The 22,465-nt window shown below is 56.5% G+C and overlaps 1 protein-coding gene across 1 annotated transcript; it reads right to left on the bottom strand.

Moving 5' to 3' along the window:
• Positions 1–141: 141 nt before the first annotated feature.
• IGLON5 (IgLON family member 5) lies at positions 142–15,469 on the bottom strand. The gene is made up of 8 exons (XM_045988307.1): positions 15,342–15,469; positions 7,526–7,604; positions 6,611–6,843; positions 5,137–5,256; positions 3,626–3,760; positions 3,341–3,461; positions 2,647–2,801; positions 142–1,625 (listed from the first exon to the last, which is right to left on the bottom strand). The coding sequence occupies exons 1-8, from the start codon at positions 15,418–15,420 to the stop codon at positions 1,537–1,539; spliced, it is 1,011 nt and encodes a 336-aa protein (XP_045844263.1). The 5' UTR covers positions 15,421–15,469; the 3' UTR covers positions 142–1,536.
• Between the last annotated feature and the right edge of the window lie 6,996 nt (positions 15,470–22,465).

Here is a 22,465-nt window from a genome sequence, read left to right as displayed (position 1 = left end):
TCACCCAAATCCTTAATGACCCTGATACTTGCAGGCAGAGACTTTGGAAAAAGGCGTTTATTGGTGTGGTGGTCTCAACACTCCCCATGAGTCGGAACACACGGCCCCCAGGGCCCCCCCGCCCCCTCCCTGGCGTCCCTCCCCCACCCCTCCCCAACCCCCTGGACCCTGGGGATGGAAGACAATGTGGGATGGGGCCCACGCCCCCGTCTGAGGTACAGTCACTGCCCCTTGCCCCCTCCCCCCACCCCTGCTCTGATCTCTTCCTCCCCAAGCTCTGGGTAGTGTGGTTTGGGGTGAGTGTTTCTAGCGGGTCTCCCAGGAGTCAGAGCTGGTGACCTGACATCTTGGTCTGGACTGGGGATGTCGGTGATGCCTCTCTCTTCCCCACTCTGTGTAAGTGGTACGCACACTGCATATTCCTCCCAACAGAGCTGAGGTTACAGCCTCTCGGAGCCTCCTCCTGACAAGTTGCCCACTCTCAGGGGAACTACAAGCTGGTCACCAGCTGCAGGACAGCTGGAGCCGGGGGGCTATTGCTGGTCACAGTCGCTGGTACGTGTGTGTGTGTCTATCAGAGTGTGTGTGAGGGCGGTCAGGTCAGCCTTTGGGAAGTACAGTGGGTGGAGAGGTCGGGGGTGGTAGACCAGCAAGCCCACACCTGTGGGTGGCTGCAGCAGGCTGAAGGGAGCCGGGGGTGGGGTAGGGCAAAGCACTGGGACAGACAGGTGACCACAGGCACCAGTCTGACAGTTGGATGGAAGCACCGATTGGCCCAGATGGGGCCAGAAAGTAAGGGGAGGGGAGGGGGGCAGAGAGAGTGGGAGGGTCTCAGGCTGCTGAGCCAGTGATGGGGCCTCGCTCGGGCTGCAGGCAGCTGATGGTAGACGGCAAGGAGGCCCAGAGCCAAGACGGAGCTCTCCCACCTGCTCACAAAGGCTGAATGAAAGCTTGACAGGCGAGTGCGCGACACCCCTCCTCACTCCCAACCTGCCGGGAAGACACTCTCTAAACAGAGAGCGGAGGGGGTGCGGGGGACACGGGGAGCCTGGAAATCCTCTCCTCACAGCTTCTGCCACGAAGCCCACATACCTACCTCCAGCCAGAGGTGAGAGGCAGCAGCATTGGGGGCAGTGGGCGTGGGGGTTTCGGGGGAGGGAAGATTGCTCAGCCCCTCCCCCCCCCACACATACACACGCGTGCAGGCTCATGCTCACACACACCCACTACATACACACGATCGGGTTGACAGCCTGAGCTAAGAGAGGGGTGTGGGGTGGCCGGGGGTGGGTCACAGTCGGAAACGTGAACGGTGGCGAAAATGGCTGTAGAAAGATGCATAATTTTGCGTTATCCCTCACAGTGATGGGTTCTCTAAAGAGCTTTCCTCCTCTTCCTCCTCCTCCTCCTCCTCCTCCTCCTCGGTGGCAGAGAGCTCTTCCGCCCCCTCGAGACCCACGGCGCTTGCTCTCCCTTTCTCTCTCGCTCCCGGCCTCAGGCCCCGCGCAGGGGGAGGCGAGCTGCATCGGGTTCTTCCTACATCCTCCACCACAGCCAGCCCAGGGCGGAGAGGAGGGTCAGGGGCCCCGGGGGCCTCGGGGCTGAGTTCTCCAGGGATCCTGGGCCTGGGGAAGGAGAGAGCGTCACGGGGGTGGCCTGGAAAGGGGAGACCCCGTGTGTGTGTCGCTGTTCCCTGTGTCCGCCCTGTCTCTGAGGGTGTCTTTTAGCCTCCCTCTCTACGGGCTTTCCTGGGGCTTTTGCTCAGTGTGCCTGCTCTCCCCGCCCTGATCTGAGTCTCAGCATCTCGCCCGACATGGCTTCTCTCTGCCACTCAGTCCCTCCCTCTCAGCCCCTGTCTTTCTCAGATCTTCACGTCGTTGAGGTCCATCCAGTACGGATACTATCCACTATGGCTACGAAGCATCTGGCAGTCAGCGCGCCGGACTCGGCTTTTCTCCCCAGACAGGCTATGGCCCCCACTTCAATACTTTACTACTACGTCCCCCTTCACCCGGCTACTCGAGCCAACACCTGCGATCGCCTAGACTCCGCTTCCTGCTTCCCTCCGTCTTCGAAACATCTCCCCGCCACAGCGACTTTGCACCACCGCTCCTGGCCTGGGTTACCGCGGTCGCCCCTTCCCTGGTCCCTCGGCTCCGTCTTGCGTCCCCTACAAGCCATTCCTCAAACAGCAGTCAGTGACTCTTTAGAACCGTCAACCCCTTGGTCAGTCCCTTGCTTAGCAGCCTCCAGGGGCCTCACCCTGCAATAGAATAAAATCCAAAATCCTTTCCACGGCCCATGAGACTTTGCCTCTCCTTCCCTCTTTAGCTTGAGGCTCCACGGTGATCACGCTGCTCAGGCCATGCTAGCCTCCTTGCTGTGCCTTCGCGTACCTACAGCGTTCCCTCGGCCTGCAAAGCTCTTCCCGCAGATCTCGGCAGGGCTGGCTGCTTCTTACCGTTCGAGTCTCAGTTCCGCCCCCTAGTGGGCCCTCAACGAATCGACACCCACTGAAGGGATGCGTCTTTCGCTCACTCGCATGGCTTGGGTCTCAGCTTGGGTCACTTTCCCAAGTTTATGGTCAGTCTGGGGCAGTCCCGGCCCCGCCCCCCGCCCGGCCCCGCCCCTCCCGCTCGGACGCACGCAGAAGGCGCATGGAAGCGCTGGACGTTCCCAGCCGGTTGGCGGCACGACACGTGTAGTTGCCGTAATGCCGGGCGCTCACGTTGGCGAAGAGAAGCATCGAGCGGGTGCGCTCCGTCTGCACCTTCAGGCCCTCGGCTGCACCGCTGATCAGCCTGTGGGGGATCTGGGTCAGGGACCAGGCCGTGGGACCCTGGCCCGGGAACCCCTCAGGTGCAGATCCCACTCCACCCCCCCCCGACTCTCATCCTCCCCGATTTCCCAGAAACCCCTCATTCTGCCCCCTACCTCAAAGACTCCTAGCTTTGGGCTCTAGCTCCCCATGGGTCCCCGGACCACTCTCACAGGCACCCCTCTCCAGGCACCCCTACCCCTCAGGGTCACTGGACTCTCCCAGTGTGTGCCCCCCATCTCTACAGGTTCCCAGACCCTGCTGGACCTCAACCCCAATGGTCCTCTGAAGCTTCCCCGCCACATCCTGAGCATCGACCCCCAAACTTCCCTGAACAGCCCGAAGAGACAAGGTTCCAAATTCATATCGTGGGGCCCAAGGTTTCAGTAAGCTCCCTGAGACCTCCCTGGGGCCCAGAGGACCTCATCCCCTAGAAGCTGGATCCCCAGTTCTCGGGACCTAGGGCTTCGCTACGTTCCCCCCACCCCCACCCCGCTGCGCACGCCAGGGTGCTGTCCTCACAGTCTGTCATCCTTGTACCACTGGAAGTCCGCAGGGGGCACGGCCATGGCTTCACAGCGTAGGAGGGCGGCCCGACCCAGGGCCGTGCGGGCACTGGTCACATCCGTGATGGTTGGAGGATCTGGCCAGGGGCAAGAGTCAGTGAATTCTCCTAGCGAGGTGAGGTCTAAGGGGTTCTGTCCCCATCCCCCTCCTCCGTCCTTCCCAGGCGTCCAGCACGCCCATGCTCCTCCCCAGGGACCCAGGGTCTGCCCCCCTTTCATGAGGAGTGCCAAGGGGGCTCACAGTTGACTGTGACCAGCACACGGCGGCTGTCAGGCGCCGAGTTGACCCCGTTGTGAGTCACGCACTCATATTCCCCGGCCTGGCCTCGCTGGATGTCAGAAATCTCCAGGATCTCGCCCTCGGAGGTGAAGCCGTCTGCACGGGGAGGGAATGGGAGGGGGCGGGGCCGGACACAAACACTTAACACGGGACAACACGGGCACAACACGGACACACATCAGCGGGGCAGGCACCACAGGGCCTGGAGTGCCCGGGTCAGTGTGAGCCAGGAAGGGTTTGCAGGGTTTTGGGGCAGGGCTGTGGATCCCTGGCCTGGGATCTCCTGCTAGGGGTGGGGCAAGGAATGAGGGTCAGGAGCCTGGTAACTAGAACCCAATTGGGAGAGTCCTAGAATTTGGGGATGCAACCAATCCAGGGATCTGGGAGTTCACCTTTCAGATCATGAGGCACACAGAACCCAGTGGGGGGGAGGGGATCCCAGGATCTTGGAGCTCAAAAAGATCCAGATAATACAGGCCCAAGGAGGGGGCGGTCCAGAGTTCTGGGATGTTATTCTTGGGTTCAGGGAATCAGGATCAAGTAACTGGGATCAGTAATTCAGATATCTCGGGGCTCATGACTCATCACCAGGCTCGGAAGACCCTTTGGGACAAAGGGCATCTAGGGATCCAGGATCTCAAGCCCAGGACTGTGGGGCTCAGATGACCTGGTGCGAAAGTATCCGGGATCTGAGACCAAGTTATTGGGTTCTGGGGTCTCGGGGATAGAGTGATTGGCACCATTGCTCTCTAAAGACCCAGTGAGTGAGGGTCTAGGGATTTGGGGGGTGGGGGTGGAGATCCAGGCACACGAGGTGCTGCATATCACGTTCAGGTACCGTGGGGCTATGTTTGGGGGGAGCCTAGAGTAGCGGTTCTCAGTTCCATCACTAGAATCACCTGAAGGGCTTGCTAAAACAGACTGGTGGTGGTGGCGGTGGGCGGGGGAGATTCTAATTCATTAGGCCTGCAGTGGGTCCAGAAGGGGTATTTCTGGCAAGCTCCCGGTGATGCCGATGCTGCTGGTCTGGGGACCACAGTCTGAGAACGGCTGGGCTAGAGCATCTGGCAGAGGAGATGTAGTGAAATGACCAGGAGATGGGAACATAGGCAGGGGCCACTGGTTATAACCTGACTTAGGGTTAGTGGTAGGGACTGAGGACCCAGAATTAAGTTAGCTGGTAGGGAAGAGACCAGGGCTACTGGGGTAGGGACAGGGAGCAGGCTGGGGTCCAGCAAGTGAATTAGAGGCAGTGGTTCAGCCCTGCAGGTGCTGAAGGCTCTGAGGCTCTGAGGGCTGCTGGCGACATAACGGGGTCAGTGGGGAAGGGGGAAAGCAAGTCATGACAAGGCTTGGGGGAATGAGGGATGGAGAAAGGGGGAGTCTGGGAACCTAGCTAGGGATAAGGGGGATCGAGGGGCCCAGATTGCAGAGTAGGGAAAGGGGTTTTGGGCCAGGGGTGGGGTCCTCACCTCGGAGCTGCCTCCAGGTGACTGTGGGCTCCGGCCGTCCCACGGCCAGGCAAAGCAGGTTCACATTGCCCCCCTCATTCACTGTCACAGGCGAGGAGATGTTCACGATGCGGGCGGGGACTGCAGGCCAGAAGGGGAGAGGTCAGCGAGAGGCCGAATATGGCCTCCAAGGACCCAAGAGCCCTGGCCCCCTCCTCCCTTAGACTGAGGGGGTCCAGCCAACATTCCCTCCATCTTTCTGAGAATTCCTCTGTGTTTCTCCCTTGCCTCGGGGTCTGGCTCCTTGTCTAACTGCTGGTCTCTCTTTCCTGTTTGTTTGCAGTCTCTGTCTCTCTCTCTCCCCCTTCATCCCAGCGTGGTTTCTCTGCCTGCTGGTCGGAACTCCTCCCAACTTATCTCTGTCTACTTTTATTTATTAATTGTTATTATTCTTATTTTAGACAATTTATTTCTATAACAAATACTCATACGGTGCTTCTGGCATGGTAACCCTGTTCTCGGTGTTTGACACAAATTAGCTCATTAAACCTTCACCACCCTGCCACCCCCTGGGGTAGATGTCGCTATAGTCATCAATTCCAACACACATGGCTGTTTCTCCCACCCACTGGAACCTTATTCCAATCAGGAGGGCCTGCCAACAGAGGATGCTGGAGTTTAATTGGCGGGGTTATTCTCTTTTCTTTTTTGGCAGAGCATAAAATAAAGATGCCCCTTCCAGTTGACCATATCTTGGATCTGATGCATGACACAGTCATCCCATTTTACAGATGAGGAGTCCGAGGCCGCCCGGCTTGCTCTGGGTCCCTCAGCTGCTGGGTGGTCTGGTTTCTGAGTCGGGGCTTGTCACGGGCCCCCTGGGCTGTCTCTCTCTCTGGGTCCCTGTCTCTCCACCTGCTCCCTGCCCTCCTGAGCTCTGTCCCCTGTTGATCTCTCTGTCTCCTGCCCACCTTTCCCTCTGAATTCTGGGGCATCTAGCCACACGGGACCTGCTCTGCACACCCGACTCATTTTCTCCTCCGACCCCTTCAGCGCTGCTCCGTGTCTGGCACCAGCACTGCACCCAGCTGAAGGTCTCAGCTCAGAGGTTATGCCTGGGAAGCCGCCTCCTTAGAAAGTCAGCTTCAGAAGGGCAGGGAGAACCCGCCTGGCTCCTTCTCTGACCCCCACGCCTAGAGCAATGCCGGCACATAGTAGGTGCTCAGTAAACAGAGTTGAGGGGAGCCGGTCTTCCCTGAGCACCCCCTCACCCTTGCAGCTCTCCTGCCCTAGAAGCTGTTATGCTGAAAGATCGCTTTCTGGGTGGCTGTCCCTCCTTCTGCTTGGCTGAAATCTGCGAGGGCAGGGTGTGTGTCTGCCTTCCACACTGTGTATCCCTAGGATTGGGGATCAGACAACTGGCAAGGATGCGAGGATTCCCTCTCGCTCGTGCCCTCCATCCCCTCCGCCACCCAATGCCCAGCCGAGGGCTCACCGTGGACGATGAGGTAGACCTGAGTGGTGTACGGCTGGTGGCGGGTCTGGAAGGAGCAGGTGTAGAGGCCCTCGTCGCCAAGTCCCACCTGGGTGATGAGGATGGAGAACTCCTCGGGTGTGTTAATGAGCAGCCGCACCCGCGGGTCACTGGTCCAGCGGTCATTGCCCGCGTACAGGATGTTGGAGCGGTTCAGCCAGGCCACACGGGTGACATGCTCATCAATGAAGCAGCTTCAGGGAGGACAAGGGTGGAGGGTTCTTCTCTCCCCCACCCCAGAAGGCCCTCCAGGTTCTGCCATCGTGGGGGCTCAGAGGTGGGGAGAGGAAGGCTCATTGCATCGTCAGTTCCCACTGAAGCCCTGGGAAGCCGCGGGAGACGTGACTGGGCCCACTTTACAGGTGGGTAAACTGAGCCTCAAGTTTGAGCCCAAGTGCACAGCGGAAGGGTAGCTGATGGTTACTGAGTGAATGTTATGTGCTAGAGACTGGAAAAGTATCTGGAGCACTCTGGGAGAGACAGGCAGAGATGCAGAGATGAGGGAGAGAGACCCAGGGAGAGGGGGGCAGAGACCCAGAGCGAGGGCAGATCTAGTGTAGGGAGCGGCACTGAGCCAGGGGAATAAGCCTGGCTCCCATCTATTAAGTGGTCACCGTGTGCCGTGCTCTCCAAACTCGGAATGTGTGTACAAAATCTTGAATCCCCTTGGCAGCCCTCATAGTGGTTATCATCCCTCCACCCATTTCACGGATGGGGACACTGAGGCCCAGGCACAGATCCAGGCACAGAGTCCATGCCCCTAACCACCTCTCCTGACTGACAGGGGCCAGGCTATCCGTGCAAGTCAGGATTGTCTTCTGAGGAAGGCAACAGAGCGGGACTGGGTGATTTCAGAGTCCCTGAGATCAGAGGTACCTGAGGGTGGCGTTGTCACCTTCGCACACCGTGTAGTTGTCCGCGGGAGAGCTGAACTCCAGGCTCTGGGACAGCAGCCCTGTGGACAGGGGGCGCAGCTCAGCAGGGGCTGGACACATCTGCACCCACAGACATTTCCCACACCCTGTGGCAAACACAGTCATCGATGTTTCCAGAGACGCACCGCAGACGCGCTCGGAGCAAACACACGCAGCCTGTCCCTTTCCGCAAGCTCGCGCTGACTTGGACAGACTGGGACACACAGGCCTACATGCCTCCAAAGACACTGAGACCACATCCTAATCATGGCACACAAACACGTGTGTGCGCACACACACGTACACATATTCACAGAGGCCGTGCCCAGAGGCACACCCATATACGTAGGCAGATACACAATCGCTTAAATGTGTATGCAGACATGCACACACGTGTCCACACAGATGCTCACATATTCACAGTGTACACACACACACGCTCAAAGTTCAAGGACACACGGAGCCATATATAGGCTCACACAGGTGCACATACAGACACACAGATGTACACGTACACGGGCACCTACATATTGAGGCTCATGACGCACACACACACACAGATCCGTGTACGCATAGCAATTCAGAAACACAGGGAAATACGGAGTCACCCACACGTGTGCGCAGACCTACGGACACAGAAACGCGAACATGTGCTCCCAGACACAGGCGCGTGCGTGTCTCCGCTCAGACACACAGCTGTCCCGGGTGCACAGATTCGCCCTTGGGCCCTGTGTGCAGCCACAAGGACGCGACTCAGACACACCCGCCTGCCCGTGCTCGCGGGGCACACCTGCAGGCACACACCCACGCCAGCCCGCGCCCTCCAGCGCAGCTCACGGGCACCATCGCCCGGCAGAGCCCACACCCCCCACCTATTCATGTCTGTGGACCGTGGCCAGTGGGCTGGACCAGGGCCAGGGAGTGGGGGCTGGGCACGCAGAGGCGGAGGCGGATGGAGCCGCAAGGGGCGGGGGAGAGGAGGCTGGATGACCTTGGCTGCCTGGGGAAGGAGGGCTCAGCATGGGGCTGCCCTGCCCCCGCCCTCGCATGAGGAGCTAATTAATCTAATGAATTAATTGCCCGGGCCGCCCCAATGACTCCCATGGGCCCTCTCCATCAGCAGCCCCTCAGGACTGGGCTGGGGCAGAGCCAGTGTGGAGGGCTCCCCAGGTCCTGGGGTTTGGGGTGAGCCCTGCAGCCCTTCACCGTGGCCAGAGTCACTTCTGGATGCGGGGAAGGGGGCTGCCTGCACCTGAGCTGTGCAGAGTGGACGCAGCCACACACAACCCTGGTAACAGCAGGAGACGGCCGGTAGACAGACACGCACAGAGACAGACACATCGTCAGGGCCCAGGGAAGACACCCAGAGCCCAGGCTGGGCCAGGAAACAGTCTGACACTCCAACACCCAGAGGGCAATGGGGCCTGCTCGGGGGCCCAGGGTACACACACTCCTGCTGACACACAGCCCGGGACCCATGCCCAGCAGAAGGTCACCCCACTGTACACAGATAGACCCACACCGTCACACTGACACCAACAGCCCCACACACGGGTGGGGGCTGTCTACATGCAAGCGGTTACAGCCCCATCCGGGGGGCCATTGGTGGCTCTCTCTCTCCCTCTCTCTCTCTCCCTCACACACACACACACACATACACACTAGCCTCATCAGTCACGCTGACACTACCAGCCGAAGGGCCCGTGCTCACCACCCCCCGCCCCGGCACTCTGGAAAGTTGTGCAGAAAGCGACAGTGTGCGAGGAAACAGTTACCCTGTCACAGCCTCTCAAATACAAAGGAGCTGCCCTGGGCCAAGAATCGGGTGCAGGCAGTCACGCTGTCACTGAGGATCAGATCACACACACACACACACACGCCACGGGACCTGTCATACTCCTGCTCACATGCTCCCAGACCCGGGCTTCTCCACTTTGGCCCCACTGACGTTTGAGGCCAGATGCTTCTCCCCTGTGGGGACTGTCCTGTCCCCACCAGGGACTGTGGGGACTCCATACTGCTATCCCTGGGATCTACCCACTGGATGCCAGTAGCTCCGCGGCTTCACAGTGGTGACGATCACAACTGCTTCTGGACATTGCCCCATGATGCCCCGTAGGGGGCAAAATTCCCCCTCCTCCTCCGGTGACAGCCACTGTCCAAGGTTACAGGAGGCCTAGCCGGGAAGACAGAGCTGTCCAAGGTCCCCCAGGCTTCAGGGGCCCAGGGCTCCCGAGTTAAGCCCTGGGCTACACCAGCTGCCACTGGTGTGAGCAAGGCCCACAGACACAGGCGGACCTCAATCCTATGTCCTGGCAGACAGAAATACAGACACACACTCCTTCCAGAGGGATCTTCCTAATACTCAGAGCTGCCTCTGCTGCTCCCGTGGCTCCCTACTGCCCCCAGGACAAAACTCAGCCCCCTTCAACCTGGGTCTGAGACCCTGGAGTCACTCTCCTGCTTTGTCTCCCCTAGTGTGTGTGTATGGCCCAGCTCCACATTCCCCACTTTTCTCCTCGTCCCTCTGTCTCACTGCTTATGACAAAAATGCTCCTCCAAGGGTCTATTATAATGAGACCTTTCCTAGGAGAGACAGCGTGTACGAGCTCCTGCCCTCCTCCCAGGGGACCTTGGATCCGAGTCATCTGCTTCCCCCACCTGCTCCTGCAGGGCAGAGCCTGGCTCAGACCATCTGTGTCCCCAGCATGCCCAGATCCAGGCTCAGCTGAGGGCAGTCCCAGGAGATAAGAGATGAAGGAATCCATGTCTCAGGCAGGTCTTGGATTCTTGGTCCCTGTGTCATGAGTCTGCATGCCTGTCTCACACAATTCCCAGATTCCAGGATCAGGACCCTCCTCCTTGCTGTGTGACCTTGGGCAAGTCCTTTCTCTTTCCTTGCCTTCGGTAAGTGGAGGTAGGGGTTGGGTGAGTCATTCCACACCTACTCAGTCCCTGAGCACTGCTCTTCCCTCTGTGTCGGTCCTGATCACCCTGGACCCTGTCTGAGCCTGTGTCCCTCACCAGATGGGAGCCCCTCAGGGAGAGGCCTGGGTCTGACCCACCTCCAGGGTTCCAGCATTGCTGGCTCTAGACCTGGCCCACAGGAGGCCTCAAAAGATGTTTAATATAAAAATAAAAAAGCCGGTGCACATGAGATCCACTCTGTAGGAATTCTGCTTGGAAAACGCTCCCTTAATGCTGGGAAGCCCTCCTTACCCCCTCTAAGCCTGGTCTGTATTCCCACAGTGCCTGGACTACCTCCATTAGAGCTCACATCACACCATGGTGGCCATCTGTTGTCTGTTTCCCCCTTCAGACTAGCAGTTTCTTGAGGGCAGAGCCTGGGTCTGACTCAGGTCTGTATCCTCAGCATCTCCCAGCATATGGCCGGACCCTGGAAGTCCTTGGAAAATATCTGTTGAAAGAGTAAATGTAAAGAGATACGTACAGTATGTGTCTCCAACTCTTGAACTGCTACTCATCCTTCAAGATCCAAACTCAAATGCCCCCTCCTCCAGGAGGGCCTCCCTGACTGCTCAAGACAGAGAGTCTCAACCCTTTCTACTGGATACCCTCTGACTCAGCTGGGACAGTGTTCAGGGGTGCCTCCCCAGCCTGAATCTTGGCTGTGTCCCCCAGAGCTGGGTTTAGCCCAGAACAGGGAAGTGTTTGTAGGGAGAATCAATGGTCCTGAGAGACTGGATAAGAAAGCTGGGAGGAATCTGTGCTAAGAGAGCAAATGTCTGCCCTACCATTTCCTGGCTAGGTGAGCCCTAGACAGTCTGGGCCTCAGTTTCCCCATCTATAAAAAGGAAAAAAAAAACCCAACAGTCCTTCCCTCTGAGGGTTTTGTGGGACTTTCCATGAGAACATGCAAGCAAAATGTTCAGCTCAGCACTTAGCATGCAGGAATGGTGCAATAAATGCTAACTTTCTTAACAGCACCTTCTTTTTTAAGAAACATCTATTGCTCTCCGTGGTTTGGTGTCAGTCCCCGGGGGTGGGGGTGGGGGACCCGTTGCTCTGTGCCCTGCACCCACCGGAGTTGAGTCGGCGGCTCATGTCTGGTTGCCCTGTCAGCGTCTGCTCTGTCGTCACCACGCCAGCATAACCGGGCCGCTGAAAGAACAGACTGGGGATCTGGGCTGCTGGGGTTCGAGTCCCCGTACCGTCAGTTACTTGCACAAATTCCTTCACCTCCCTGGGACTCCAGTTTCCCCCTATGTAAGTGGGGATGATCATTGTGCCTCTTGCATGGCGTTGCGGGTGGTGAGGAGGATGACAAGAGGTCACCCAAGCAACAGGTTCAATGCAGAGCCTGCTAGCTGAGTGCTTGCCCACAGCCCCCACGTGTGCTGGCTGATGGGATGATGGTGCGGCAGGTGCCCCAGCTGGCCTGGGGGGCCAGTGGTGACTGGAAGGACCGCTCGGGTCTCTGCCGGTCTGTACTACTAGCCTTCATACTCCTTGATAAGTTAAGCGATGAAGGTCACATGTAGGTGAGTTTCCTCCCCTTAAGTGAGAAAGAGATTTCTAACAGGTGGAGGGCCTCTGGTTGGAAATAAGCACCTCCTGCCACCCCTCAAAGGGGGAACTTTGGTGAAGCTGGGACTCTCCAGTGGGGGAAAGCTTGGATTCCACAGTTCTGGAAACCACTGATGGGATGCCAAGGCCCACAAGGGTGCGTGACTTGTGGCAGTCACTCAGGGAGCTGTGGCAGAAGTGAGGCTGGACCCAGGGAGGGGTGGGGGATGCGTTGGGAGGGGGTGTGGCTCTGGCAGGGAAGAGCTGGTGAGAAGGGGCTGGAACCCCCAGAGTCCCCTTCCTCTCTGCTGACCTCCAAGTGTAGGGGCCTTCCCAGGACAGATATCTGGACTCTCTGAGCCAAGAACCCTGGAAATTTCATTATACGTTGGCTGCTCCTTTCTGCTGGTTCCCACCTCAGGACCTTTGCCTCCGCTGTTCCCTTGGGATCTTTTAAAGGCTGCCTTCTCTCCTTTCCTTCTGAACTCTGCTCCCTGCAGCTCAGACAGGGCTCTTACAACCACCAGAGCTCCCATGGTCGTCCCTGAAATCACTCTTAATTTCTTTATACTACCCTTCGTCACTCTCTGAGATTACCTGTGTACTTATTTGCTTGTTTTTAGACTTTGATCCTTCTCCATCCCACTAAGATTGAGGGCTCCTTGACTTCATCTGGCTTGCTCACTGGCGTGTATATACACATCCCCAGTGCCCAGAACAGAGACTCTGTGCTCTGTAAATATTTGTCAAATATCCAGTCCGGACACACCGGGTGCCCAGAGGACCATGGACAGTGGCCAGCACGCCCCGTTCTGCCTGTCCCACTCCGTCCAGCACCCCTCACGGGCTGGAAGTGAATATATGTATGTATGAGTGTGAGTGTTGGCAAAAGAATTTAGAAAAGAAACTAAAGATAGAACCATATCTCTGGATGCTGGGGAGCTTAAGTTAAGTGGGAAGAAAAAAAGCCAGTTGCGGAGAAATGGGCTGATTTTGTTTCTGTCTCAGGGAAAACATCAGCCAACAAACCAACACCTTACATGTGTTCAACTCTGCGTGTCTGACTTTGACTGAGGGAAGCCGTGACCTGGGCTTTCTCAAGAGAGTGCAGGGAGTGCGTGTCGGAGGGGCGGGGCCAGAACAAGGTGGGATTTGCTCTAATACATACTTGGGGAGGAATGCTCACTTGCATGCATTCCTTCTGGAATGTGAAAAAGAGCAAATGAACCGGTGAGGAGAGGAAATGCGATTTTGTGTATGTCCCTCCCCCCCACCCGGCTTTTTCTCAGAGCGCCCCAACTGTCAGTGGGTGGGGCTGCTTGCTGCCACTTAGATCTGTCTCAGACCACCCCCCAACGCCTCTTGCCCCCCAATCTCCCATGGGGAACCCAAGGCCTGGGAGTGGGAGAGGACTTGGCCTAGGTCACAGGCTGCCTCCTGGCTCCAAGAAGCTCCCAGCCCAGGATGTGTGTACAACAGCAATTTCTGGGATCTGGAAGATTCAAAGTAGAAAGAGGGAAGTTATCTTGAGACTGAGGAAGAGAAGGGGTGGTGAAGGGAGAGGAGGAGAAGGACGGGGGTCATGAGGGTAGGAGGAGCACGGAAAGGAGGAGAAGACAGGGACAAGGAAAGGACAAGGACAAAAAATGGGAGGTGTCAGTGACCGAGATGGGATGTGATTTTCCAGGAGTGATAGGAGCGAGGAACCAGGGGGCTGGGAAGAGACAGGTGCACGTGTGTGATGATGAGAAGCAGGGCCCAAGGCAGGGAGGGCAGATGTGAAATTGTACTGAGGATGGCAGGGATGGAGAGACAGAGACCCAGAGAAAGAGACAAGCAGGATGTCCCCCAGAGTTAGAGAGCCTCTGGAAATGACCTAAAGAGACGAGTGACAGAGGCAGAGAGATGCAGACAGGCAGAGCCTCAGACGGTGATTCACACAGGTCAGGCTGGAGGAACATTTGACCCGCTCCAACCCACTGAGGCTCCAGTCAGCTGAGGTCCTGGGGCTGGGGGGTCCTGCGCACGGGGCCCTGTTTGTGTGACTGTGGGTGTCTGCAGGCGCAGCTCTGGGTCAGACCGGTGACGGTTGTTTATGTGTCTGTGAGAGACCCGGTGTGTGTGTGTGGGAGGCTGAGAGTGACTGCCTCCTTGAGACTGCTGAGGTCTCTAGGTTGTCCCTGGCTGTGATCCTTGGTTCAAGGCAAGGCCTGGGGGAATCCTCCAGAAGCTCTGAGTTAACCCTGATCCCTGCCTCCTGCCTACTTGTTCTCACCTCCTCTCCGCAGGGGGCATGTCCTGGACCATCCCTGGCTGCCAGCCCACTGGGGAGCCACAGGGTCCCAGCAGACATCCACATCTCTCTCCAGAGACTGCCAGCACGCCCCTCCCCACTCCACACACCAGCCCCCAGCCCCACTCCTCCCCACTCTCAGCAGGGCTGAGATTAACCCATTGACCCCAGGTTAACCCTTCCCTTCCCTCCCTTCCCAGTCTGCCCCTCTCTCGTCCTCAGTCCAGCCTCTGAACCCTGCTACTCAGCCAGAGCTTCCTGCGTCCGAGTCCCCAACCCAGGGCCCCCAACTTCCTGGATCACCAGCTCCATTCCCCTACATAACTGCAACCTCCCAAACGCTGGCACTTTCTCCCCACCTCGATGACCCAGGTGGAAGGCCAGAGCCCCTCTTCTTTTCCTGGCCCTGGGAAGGAGGTCTGTGGATACCCCTGCCGCCTTCTTTTACAGACCCTGGAAAGACACCATCCCCCCACCTTTGCCCAGAAACGCCCACCCAGCCCTCTGGCCAGGACCCCCTAAGGGACCGTCTTCACTCAGAGATGAAGACCCCCGACGGGGCATCCCCTTCCCCTCCACACCCTAACTCAGTTCAGAGAGCCTGCCCAAGCACCCTTACTTTAGCTTTTGATCCCTCGCCCTGATCAGGAGCCGCAGACTCCCGCCCCCAGGCCGGGATCAGGTGTCCGCGACCCTCTCGCCCGCCCGGAGAAGCCGACCTCCGCCCCTAGGCCCAGGCTTGAGCCCCGGGACGCGGAACCCTGCCCCCGGGGCACGAATCCGGGCGTCCCCTTCCCAGCCGGGCGGTGCAGCCCCCGCCCCCGCGCCCAGACCTCAGCGTCCGGGGGGGCCTCCCCTTCCCCGCCTGGGATGCAGCCCCCCACCCCCAATCCCCGCTCGGGACCCCGGCGTCCCGGCCGAGCCCCCCCCCCCCCCCCCGCCCCTGACGCTGCGGTACCTCGGCTGATGACGGCCAGACCGGCCAGGGCGGCGGCGGCGAGAAGCCGGAGCCGGGCCCCGGGCGCAGGGGGGGGCATCGCGGCAGCGGCGGCGCGAAGGGGGAGGGGAAAGGGGGGGCCGGTCCGGGGCGCGCGAGGCCGGGGGGAGAGGGGGAGGGGGAGGGGGACCCCGCCTGCGGCTGCACCGGCCCGGGGGGCGGCGGGGGCGGGGGGAGGGGGCTGGGGGGGCGCGACGAGGCGGCCGGAGCTGCTGCAGACCCGGGGAGGGGGGCGGCGCTGACGGGCAGGAAGGCCGACCAATCAGGGGAGGCGGGGGGGCCGGGGAGGCGGGGCCGAGGGGGGGTTGCTTGTTGGAGGGAGAGGCCTTTGTTACTGCGGCCCGGCCCCTACCCCCTACCGCCCCGGGCGTCCCCACGTCTTCCCATCTCGAATCCCCAGAACCCCGGGTCGGGGACTCTTCTTGAGCCCACCTCCTTTCTGCTTCAGGTCCCGATATCATCCTCCCTCAGACCCAGGAGTCCGGTCCCCAGGCCCCTCCTCCCACAGACCCAGGAGTTCAAGACCCCAGCCCCTCCTCCCTCAGACCCAAGAGTCCGGCCCCCAGCCCCTCTTTCTTTAGACCCAGGAGTCCAGACCCCCAGCCCCTGCTCCCTCAGACTCAGGAGTCCAGTCCCAGCTCCTCCTCCCTGAGACCCGGGAGTCCAGGCCCCCAGCCCCTCTTCTCTCAGACCAGGATTCTAGGATCCCAGTTCCTTTTCTTGTGGGCACAGTTCTTGTGGGACACGGTTCAGTTTCTCTACTTTCAGGAATAACATTGACTTTTGGGGTAAAATTCCCTTTTCTCTCTTTACTCCAGTCCTCCTCAGGATAACAGGGGGAATGGGGCAGGAGTGGGGGCCTGGTTGTGGGAGTGGGGAGGAGATGGTAAGGTGCAGAAAATCTAGACTCCCCATTCTTTCTTATTTGGCCGTGTGACCTTAGACGAGTCACATCTCTTCCCAGAACCTCTGTGCCTGCCTTGCAAGAGGCAATCATTTCTATTTCCCAAGGTTATTGAAAAGAGAAGGGATCCTGGGGAAATGGCTGGCTCAGCCCAGTATCCCAAAAACCTGTGGTTAGTTCTTTCCTCCTGGTCCCACCAGGCACACACTTACTAGGTGATGTGGGAAACAGAGGCAGAAGAAAATATTAAGTTTCCTTACTGTCTGCAGCCCATTGACAAGTCCTTGAATCGGGCAGAGTGACATTCCTCTAGGAATTCAGCTGCCTTGATGTTGATACTTTGCTAAGGGCAAAAGGCAATCTTAGCCTGACCCCCAGGATCCTGTAAGTCTACTTTAACACATAAAAATTCCTTTGGAAACTTCCTTTATTTCTACCCCCTCAAGAGACATGTTGACAATCTCCTCCAAGCATATGTCCCACCTACATACATCTGAAGGGTCTCATGACCTCGTATTTATGACCCCGGTCATAAATAAATGCCCTTTTCCTAACAATAGCTAACCCCCTTCAGGATCCTGGAAACCTCATTTCCAAAATACCTGGGAGCCTTACGCTATCCCTAACCGGCTCCCACATTGAACGTATAGAACGGGCCCCTCCTCGTGACCCCAGTGCAGCTCTTTCTGCCCATGGGTCCTGTCCCTGTGCTTTAATAAAACCACCTTTTTGCACCAAAGATGTCTCAAGAATTCTTTCTTGGCCATCACTTCAAGCTGTCTTTCCTACGTCACTAAGTAAGGTCTTCCCTCCAGGCCTGCCAGGTGAGGTGTCCCTGTCCCCTGCTTTGGCTTCTGAAGCAAGATAAGTCTCAGCTTCCTCCATGTCTTGGCAGGTGCAGGCAGGAGTTTCTGCAGTCACCCCACAGGGGCTGTTGTACTTCACAAACACATCCATCCTCCCGCGCGCCCCCCACCCCCCCAATCCAGTATGTCTGCAAGAGCAGTCTCCTCTGCTTTTAAAATGGGTCTCTACTCTGTCCACCCCTCCCTGTCCTGGGTAATCTCACTGGTCTGAGCTGCCGCCATTGCCCCCTGTAGGACTGCTCTGACTACAGCAGCCAGTGTCCCGGTCCACCCTGCACCTTCAGATCCACAACCACTGAACACAGAAACCAGCTGATGCCCCTCCCCCACCTCAAACATTCACTCAGCTCCAGCTGCTCTGGCCTTCATTCTGTTCCTCAAACAAGCCAAACTTGTGGCAGCCACAGGTCTTTGCACTGGCTATTCCCTCTGCTGGAATGCTCTTCCCACCACATTGGGACCAGACTCTTTATCAAGTATCACCTTTATTTTTTAAAGATTTTATTTGAGGGAGAGAGAGGGCACAAGCAGCAAGAGGGGCAGAGGAAGAGGGAGCAGCTGAGCAGGGAGCCCAATGCTGGGCTAAATTCCAGGATCCTGGGATCATGACCTGAAGGTAGATGCTTAACTGACTGAGCCATTCAGGTGCCCCATATCAGATGTCACCTTTAAGAAGCCTTCGTCAATCATGCTAACCAAAGTAAACCCCCTCCCAACACAAGAGCTGGGATACCTGCTTTATTTTGTCCATAGCTCTTATGATTCCCTTATTTCATGCACTTGCTGTCTATTTTCAGTCATTACCCAATCCCCCCTCCCCCAACACTACCTTCAGAATATCTTTGCTAGGGAGGGTCTTCTCTGCTTTTGTTCAAGTCTGCGTCCCCAGAGCCAAACCTAGTAACTGACACAGAGAAGGTACTCACTAAATCAGTACTGCAGGAATGAGTTGGATGACTTGTCCCATTTAGACAGGTGAGGGGATGAAGATCCACAGAGAGGAAGAGTTCCACCCAAGTTAACCCCACCAGGTGGTACAGGACCTAGGGGGACACTGCAGATGGCTTGCACTGGTTCCGGAGTACTGACTGCTAGATTGCCAGTCATTTTGCAAACTGGATGCTAAACCACTGTTAGTTTGAAACTGGCTATGAAGTGAGTATTTATACCATGGCAACTAGCAAACATTACAAATCAGACCTTTTTTTTGGAGGGTCATTTCATCAGTACACCACTGTACAGATGTGCTGTGGCCCTGGCAAAGATCATTTATTGCTCCCCTTGAACTCAGGACCATCCAAACTTAGAATGAGGACGGATTCCCCTTCCTGGATTGGCCCATGACAGGCCTGATGGCAACACGTGTGTGTACTATGTGCCGGCATCTTTCTGAGCACTTTTTTGATATTACCTCCTTGAAGCTTCATGACATCCTTATAAGGTGTGTTTTGTCTTTATTTCATGGATGAGGAAATAGAGACACAGAGAAGCAATTTCCCAAAGCGTTAGACATGGCTGAAGATATCTGTCATATGTATATCTGACGATGAACTAGTAGCCAGAATATATAAAGAACTACTACAAATCAACAAGAGACAACTAATTTTTAAAACTAGGCAAAAAGACTTGAACAGGCACTTCACACACACACACACACACACACACACACACACAGGACATCTGATAATCACATAAAAAGAATATCCCATCCCTCTCAGACCTGGCACGATGAACAGATAATCATACTACTTCGCTATTGCCTCTATGCTCCAAAGCCACCCTTTGCTACCTGCTTGTCAAGAATAAGGATGGAACCTTTATTTTTTTTTTATTTTTTTAAAGATTTTATTTATTTATTTGACAGAGAGAGATCACAAGTAGGCAGAGAGGCAGGCAGAGAGAGAGGAGGAAGCAGGCTCCCCATGGAGCAGAGAGCCTGATGCGGGGCTCAATCCCAGGACCCTGAGATCATGACCTGAGCCGAAGGCAGCGGCTTAATTCACTGAGCCACCCAGGCGCCCCAGGATGGAACCTTTAAATAGTCTCCCTTTGCAGTGAGTGGGCTGCTAAGCTTTGTCAGTAGAGAGAGCCTGAGGGACACTGCAGAAGGAACAGGGCTTCTCTCTTGTTCTGACTTTTCCCTGGGCTTCCTCTTGCTCTTACCCAGTGGTCACCAGTGACACATGTGCTCACTTCCATCAGGTTTCAGTGGTGCCCGTGTGGATGGCATCTCATCAATTTTCAGTGTTTTCCCAACTGATGCCTTCCCGATGTGTCCTAGAAGCTGTCTTTCCAGCCTCACCCTGCCAGCACTTGGGAGGTGTGTTCTCTGCTTGCTCAGCATCTGTGGACCAGCTCTGGTCTGGGCAAGCCAGCCACCTTCCCCACCGTGCAGGGATCCACAACCACATATCTTACAGTGTGGGCTGCACCCCAGCCTTGGTGGGGAGGTTCCTTTCCAAGTTCATTCCCTCCTTGGGCCCGAATCCTATGGTATTCCTCTACCCCTTTATAGAATATTACCTGTTAAAGTTAATAATTCCTTATATTAAATTTTCCCTGTTCAAATTAAAAAAGAAAATGCTTGGTAGGGCAAGTTACTTAATATTTTTGTACCTTCATTTCAACATCTAAAAAAACTGAGGGTAATAATAATTCCTGTTCCTGGAGTTGCTAGAGCATGAAGGGAGTTTCCTGACATTGGAACAGCACCTATCCCAGCACCCAGGCAGGAGGGAGAGCTCTCTTGGTTTCCGCGGTGCTGCTGTCTCTCCCTTTATCACCATCCCCATCTGCCCGGGCTTCCTGTGGCTGCTGTAACAAATTACCAAAAACATGGTAGCTTAAAACCACACACATTGTTCCCTCCCAGTTGTGGAGGCCAGCAGTCCAACATCAATTTCCATGGGCCAAAAGCAAGATGTCTATAGGGCCATGCTCCTGGGAGGGCCAAGATGTCCACAGGGCCATGCTCCCTAGGGAGGCTTCTGGGGTGGGACAGGGGAGAATCTGTTCCCTGCCGGTCTGCTTTTGGTTGCCACCTACATTCCTTGGCTTGTGGCTGCATGGCTCCAAGCTCTGCCCTTCATATAAGGGTATTGTGATTGTATTTAGGGCCCACTTGGGTCATCCAGGATAAACCCCTCACCTCAGGATCCTTCATTTAATCATATCTGAAAAGACCATTTTCCCTTTGTAAGGTAGCATTCATGGGTTCCAGGCATTAGGATCTGATACCTTTGGAGACCATTACTCAGCCTCTCACTGCATCCCTCCACCATCCTCCACTCCCCTGACACATGCCTGGGAGGCTGACCTCTACTGATCACACCAACAAGCTCCTCCACCCTTGGACCTGAAGGTGGGTTTGGCCAAAGTGAGGCCCAGACTGAACACTGATGGATGGCTGGAGAATGTTGTCCTCCCTGCCTGCTGCCCTCCTTGGTTCCTGTCAGGTGGTTCCTCTGCCCCAGCCCTGGTTCTCAGTGAGACCCCAGGGGCACATTTCTCCCCCTGGTTTCTCCAGGGTGCAGCAGAATCTAGAAGGAGCCCTCTCCTTCTGTAGCTGGGTCCTGGAAGCCCTAATCCTGCGCATACCTCTGTAAGCGGCATCCTTATCAGAAAGTGTGTTTAAGAACCTTACTGAAGGGGTGCTTGGGCAGCTCAGTCATTAAGCAGCTGCCTTCTGCTCAGGTCATGATCTGGGGGGTCCTGGGATTAAGCCCTGCATCGAATCGGGCTTCCTGCTTCTCCCTCTTCCACTCCCTCTGCTTGTGTTCCCTCTCTCCTGTGTCTCTGTCAAATAAAATCTTAAAAAAAAAAAAAAAAAGAACCTTACTGGAGAGGCTGTCCCAGGGCTAGCACAGGCTGTGTTATTACTCGGTGTTCTTCGGGAGCTGGGCATTGTAAGATGTTGAACAGCACCCAGGACTCAAGCCCTAGATGTAAGGAACTCTCTTCCTGCCACCCATAATGGTCAGGACAACCCAGAGTGTCTCCAGGGAGGGGCAATGTTGCTCCCTTGAGGAACCACCGCTCTGGGAAGAAACACAGGAGCCAGGGACCATGGTTGTCTCTCAGGAGTGGGATGAGGCAGGGGTCTTGCTTTTTCCTTTTGTTCCCCTTTGTAACGTGTACCTGCTAAGCCTCTTTGAAAATGAGGAACTCACTAAAGCGAAAAGCTGGCAGTTAAAATCAGAACAGGTGGTATTGGAAGTGGCCCACACCTTGTGTTTGTGGCTTCTCAAGGGGCTCTCAGTTGGGTCCTGTGGGAACTGCAGCTTCCTCCTGGAGAATTCTTGCATTGACTTTTTTCCTCTCTGCAAACACACTGGGAACTCAGCCCCCAGACCTTTGCTCATCTCTGCCCTCTGCCTAGACTCTCTTCTAAAACCTTCACCTCCTCAGAGAGGCTTTTCACTGCCACCCTTGGCCCCTTGGCCAGGGTTACCCATGGTTTTCCTTACCACCCTTTACTTGTCACGTATCCCATTTATTTATTCTTGTCCACTGGCTTAGTGTCTTTCTCCCCCATGGGACTCTAAGCTCCCTGAGGGCAGGGACCTTGTCTGCCCCCATGGGTGCTATGCCCTCCGTGCCTCACACACAGTAGGGCTCTCAATACATTTTTTTGGAAGAATAACTCCTTACCCTCTTCACTGGCTTCCTCCCCGCAAAAGGTCAGCCAAGGCCACCTACCCTGTAATACACTTTCCTTTTTCCTGCCACTGTCAGGTCCCTGGGACTGTGCTGGGTGTTAGTAACAGCAGCTGAAGACACTCACTGCCTGAGACAGAGTGGGGGTGGTGGGGGTGTCCGAGCCCCGGCTCCCAGCGCCTCCACCTGTGTTCAATCAGGCAGGTTCCTTGTCCCTCTCCAGAGGATGTGCAAAACGGCTCCCACCTCACAGGGCTAGGGTGGGGATCAAATGGTGGGATGGCCAGTTTTATCCATGAACTTGGCTGGACCAGAGTCCCCCATCAGTCAACCGCCAGCTACTGTTGCCCTGAAGGGATTTTGTACATGTGGCTGACATCTCTAATCAGTTGAGATAATTCTCAATTATCTGGGTGGGCTTGACTCAGTCGGTTGAAAGGCCTTTAGAGCAGAACGGAGGATTCCCAGGAGAAGAAATTCTGCTTGGGGACAAGAGATCCCGTGCCTGAGAGTCTCCTGCCTGCCTGACAACTGCCTGCCCGAAGGACGTCAGACCTGCCTAGCCCCACAGTCACATAAGCCAATTCTGTGCACTGAATCTAATACGGGTCGGCTACTGGTTCTGTTTCTCGGGTTGAAAGCTGATGGATACAAACGGG

The sequence above is a fragment of the Meles meles genome, chromosome 19 (genome assembly GCF_922984935.1).
Source record: "Meles meles chromosome 19, mMelMel3.1 paternal haplotype, whole genome shotgun sequence".
Classification (NCBI taxonomy): domain Eukaryota; kingdom Metazoa; phylum Chordata; class Mammalia; order Carnivora; family Mustelidae; genus Meles; species Meles meles.
The sequence above is the reverse complement of the archived record's forward strand: the minus strand, read 5'-3'. Positions and strand labels throughout refer to the sequence as shown.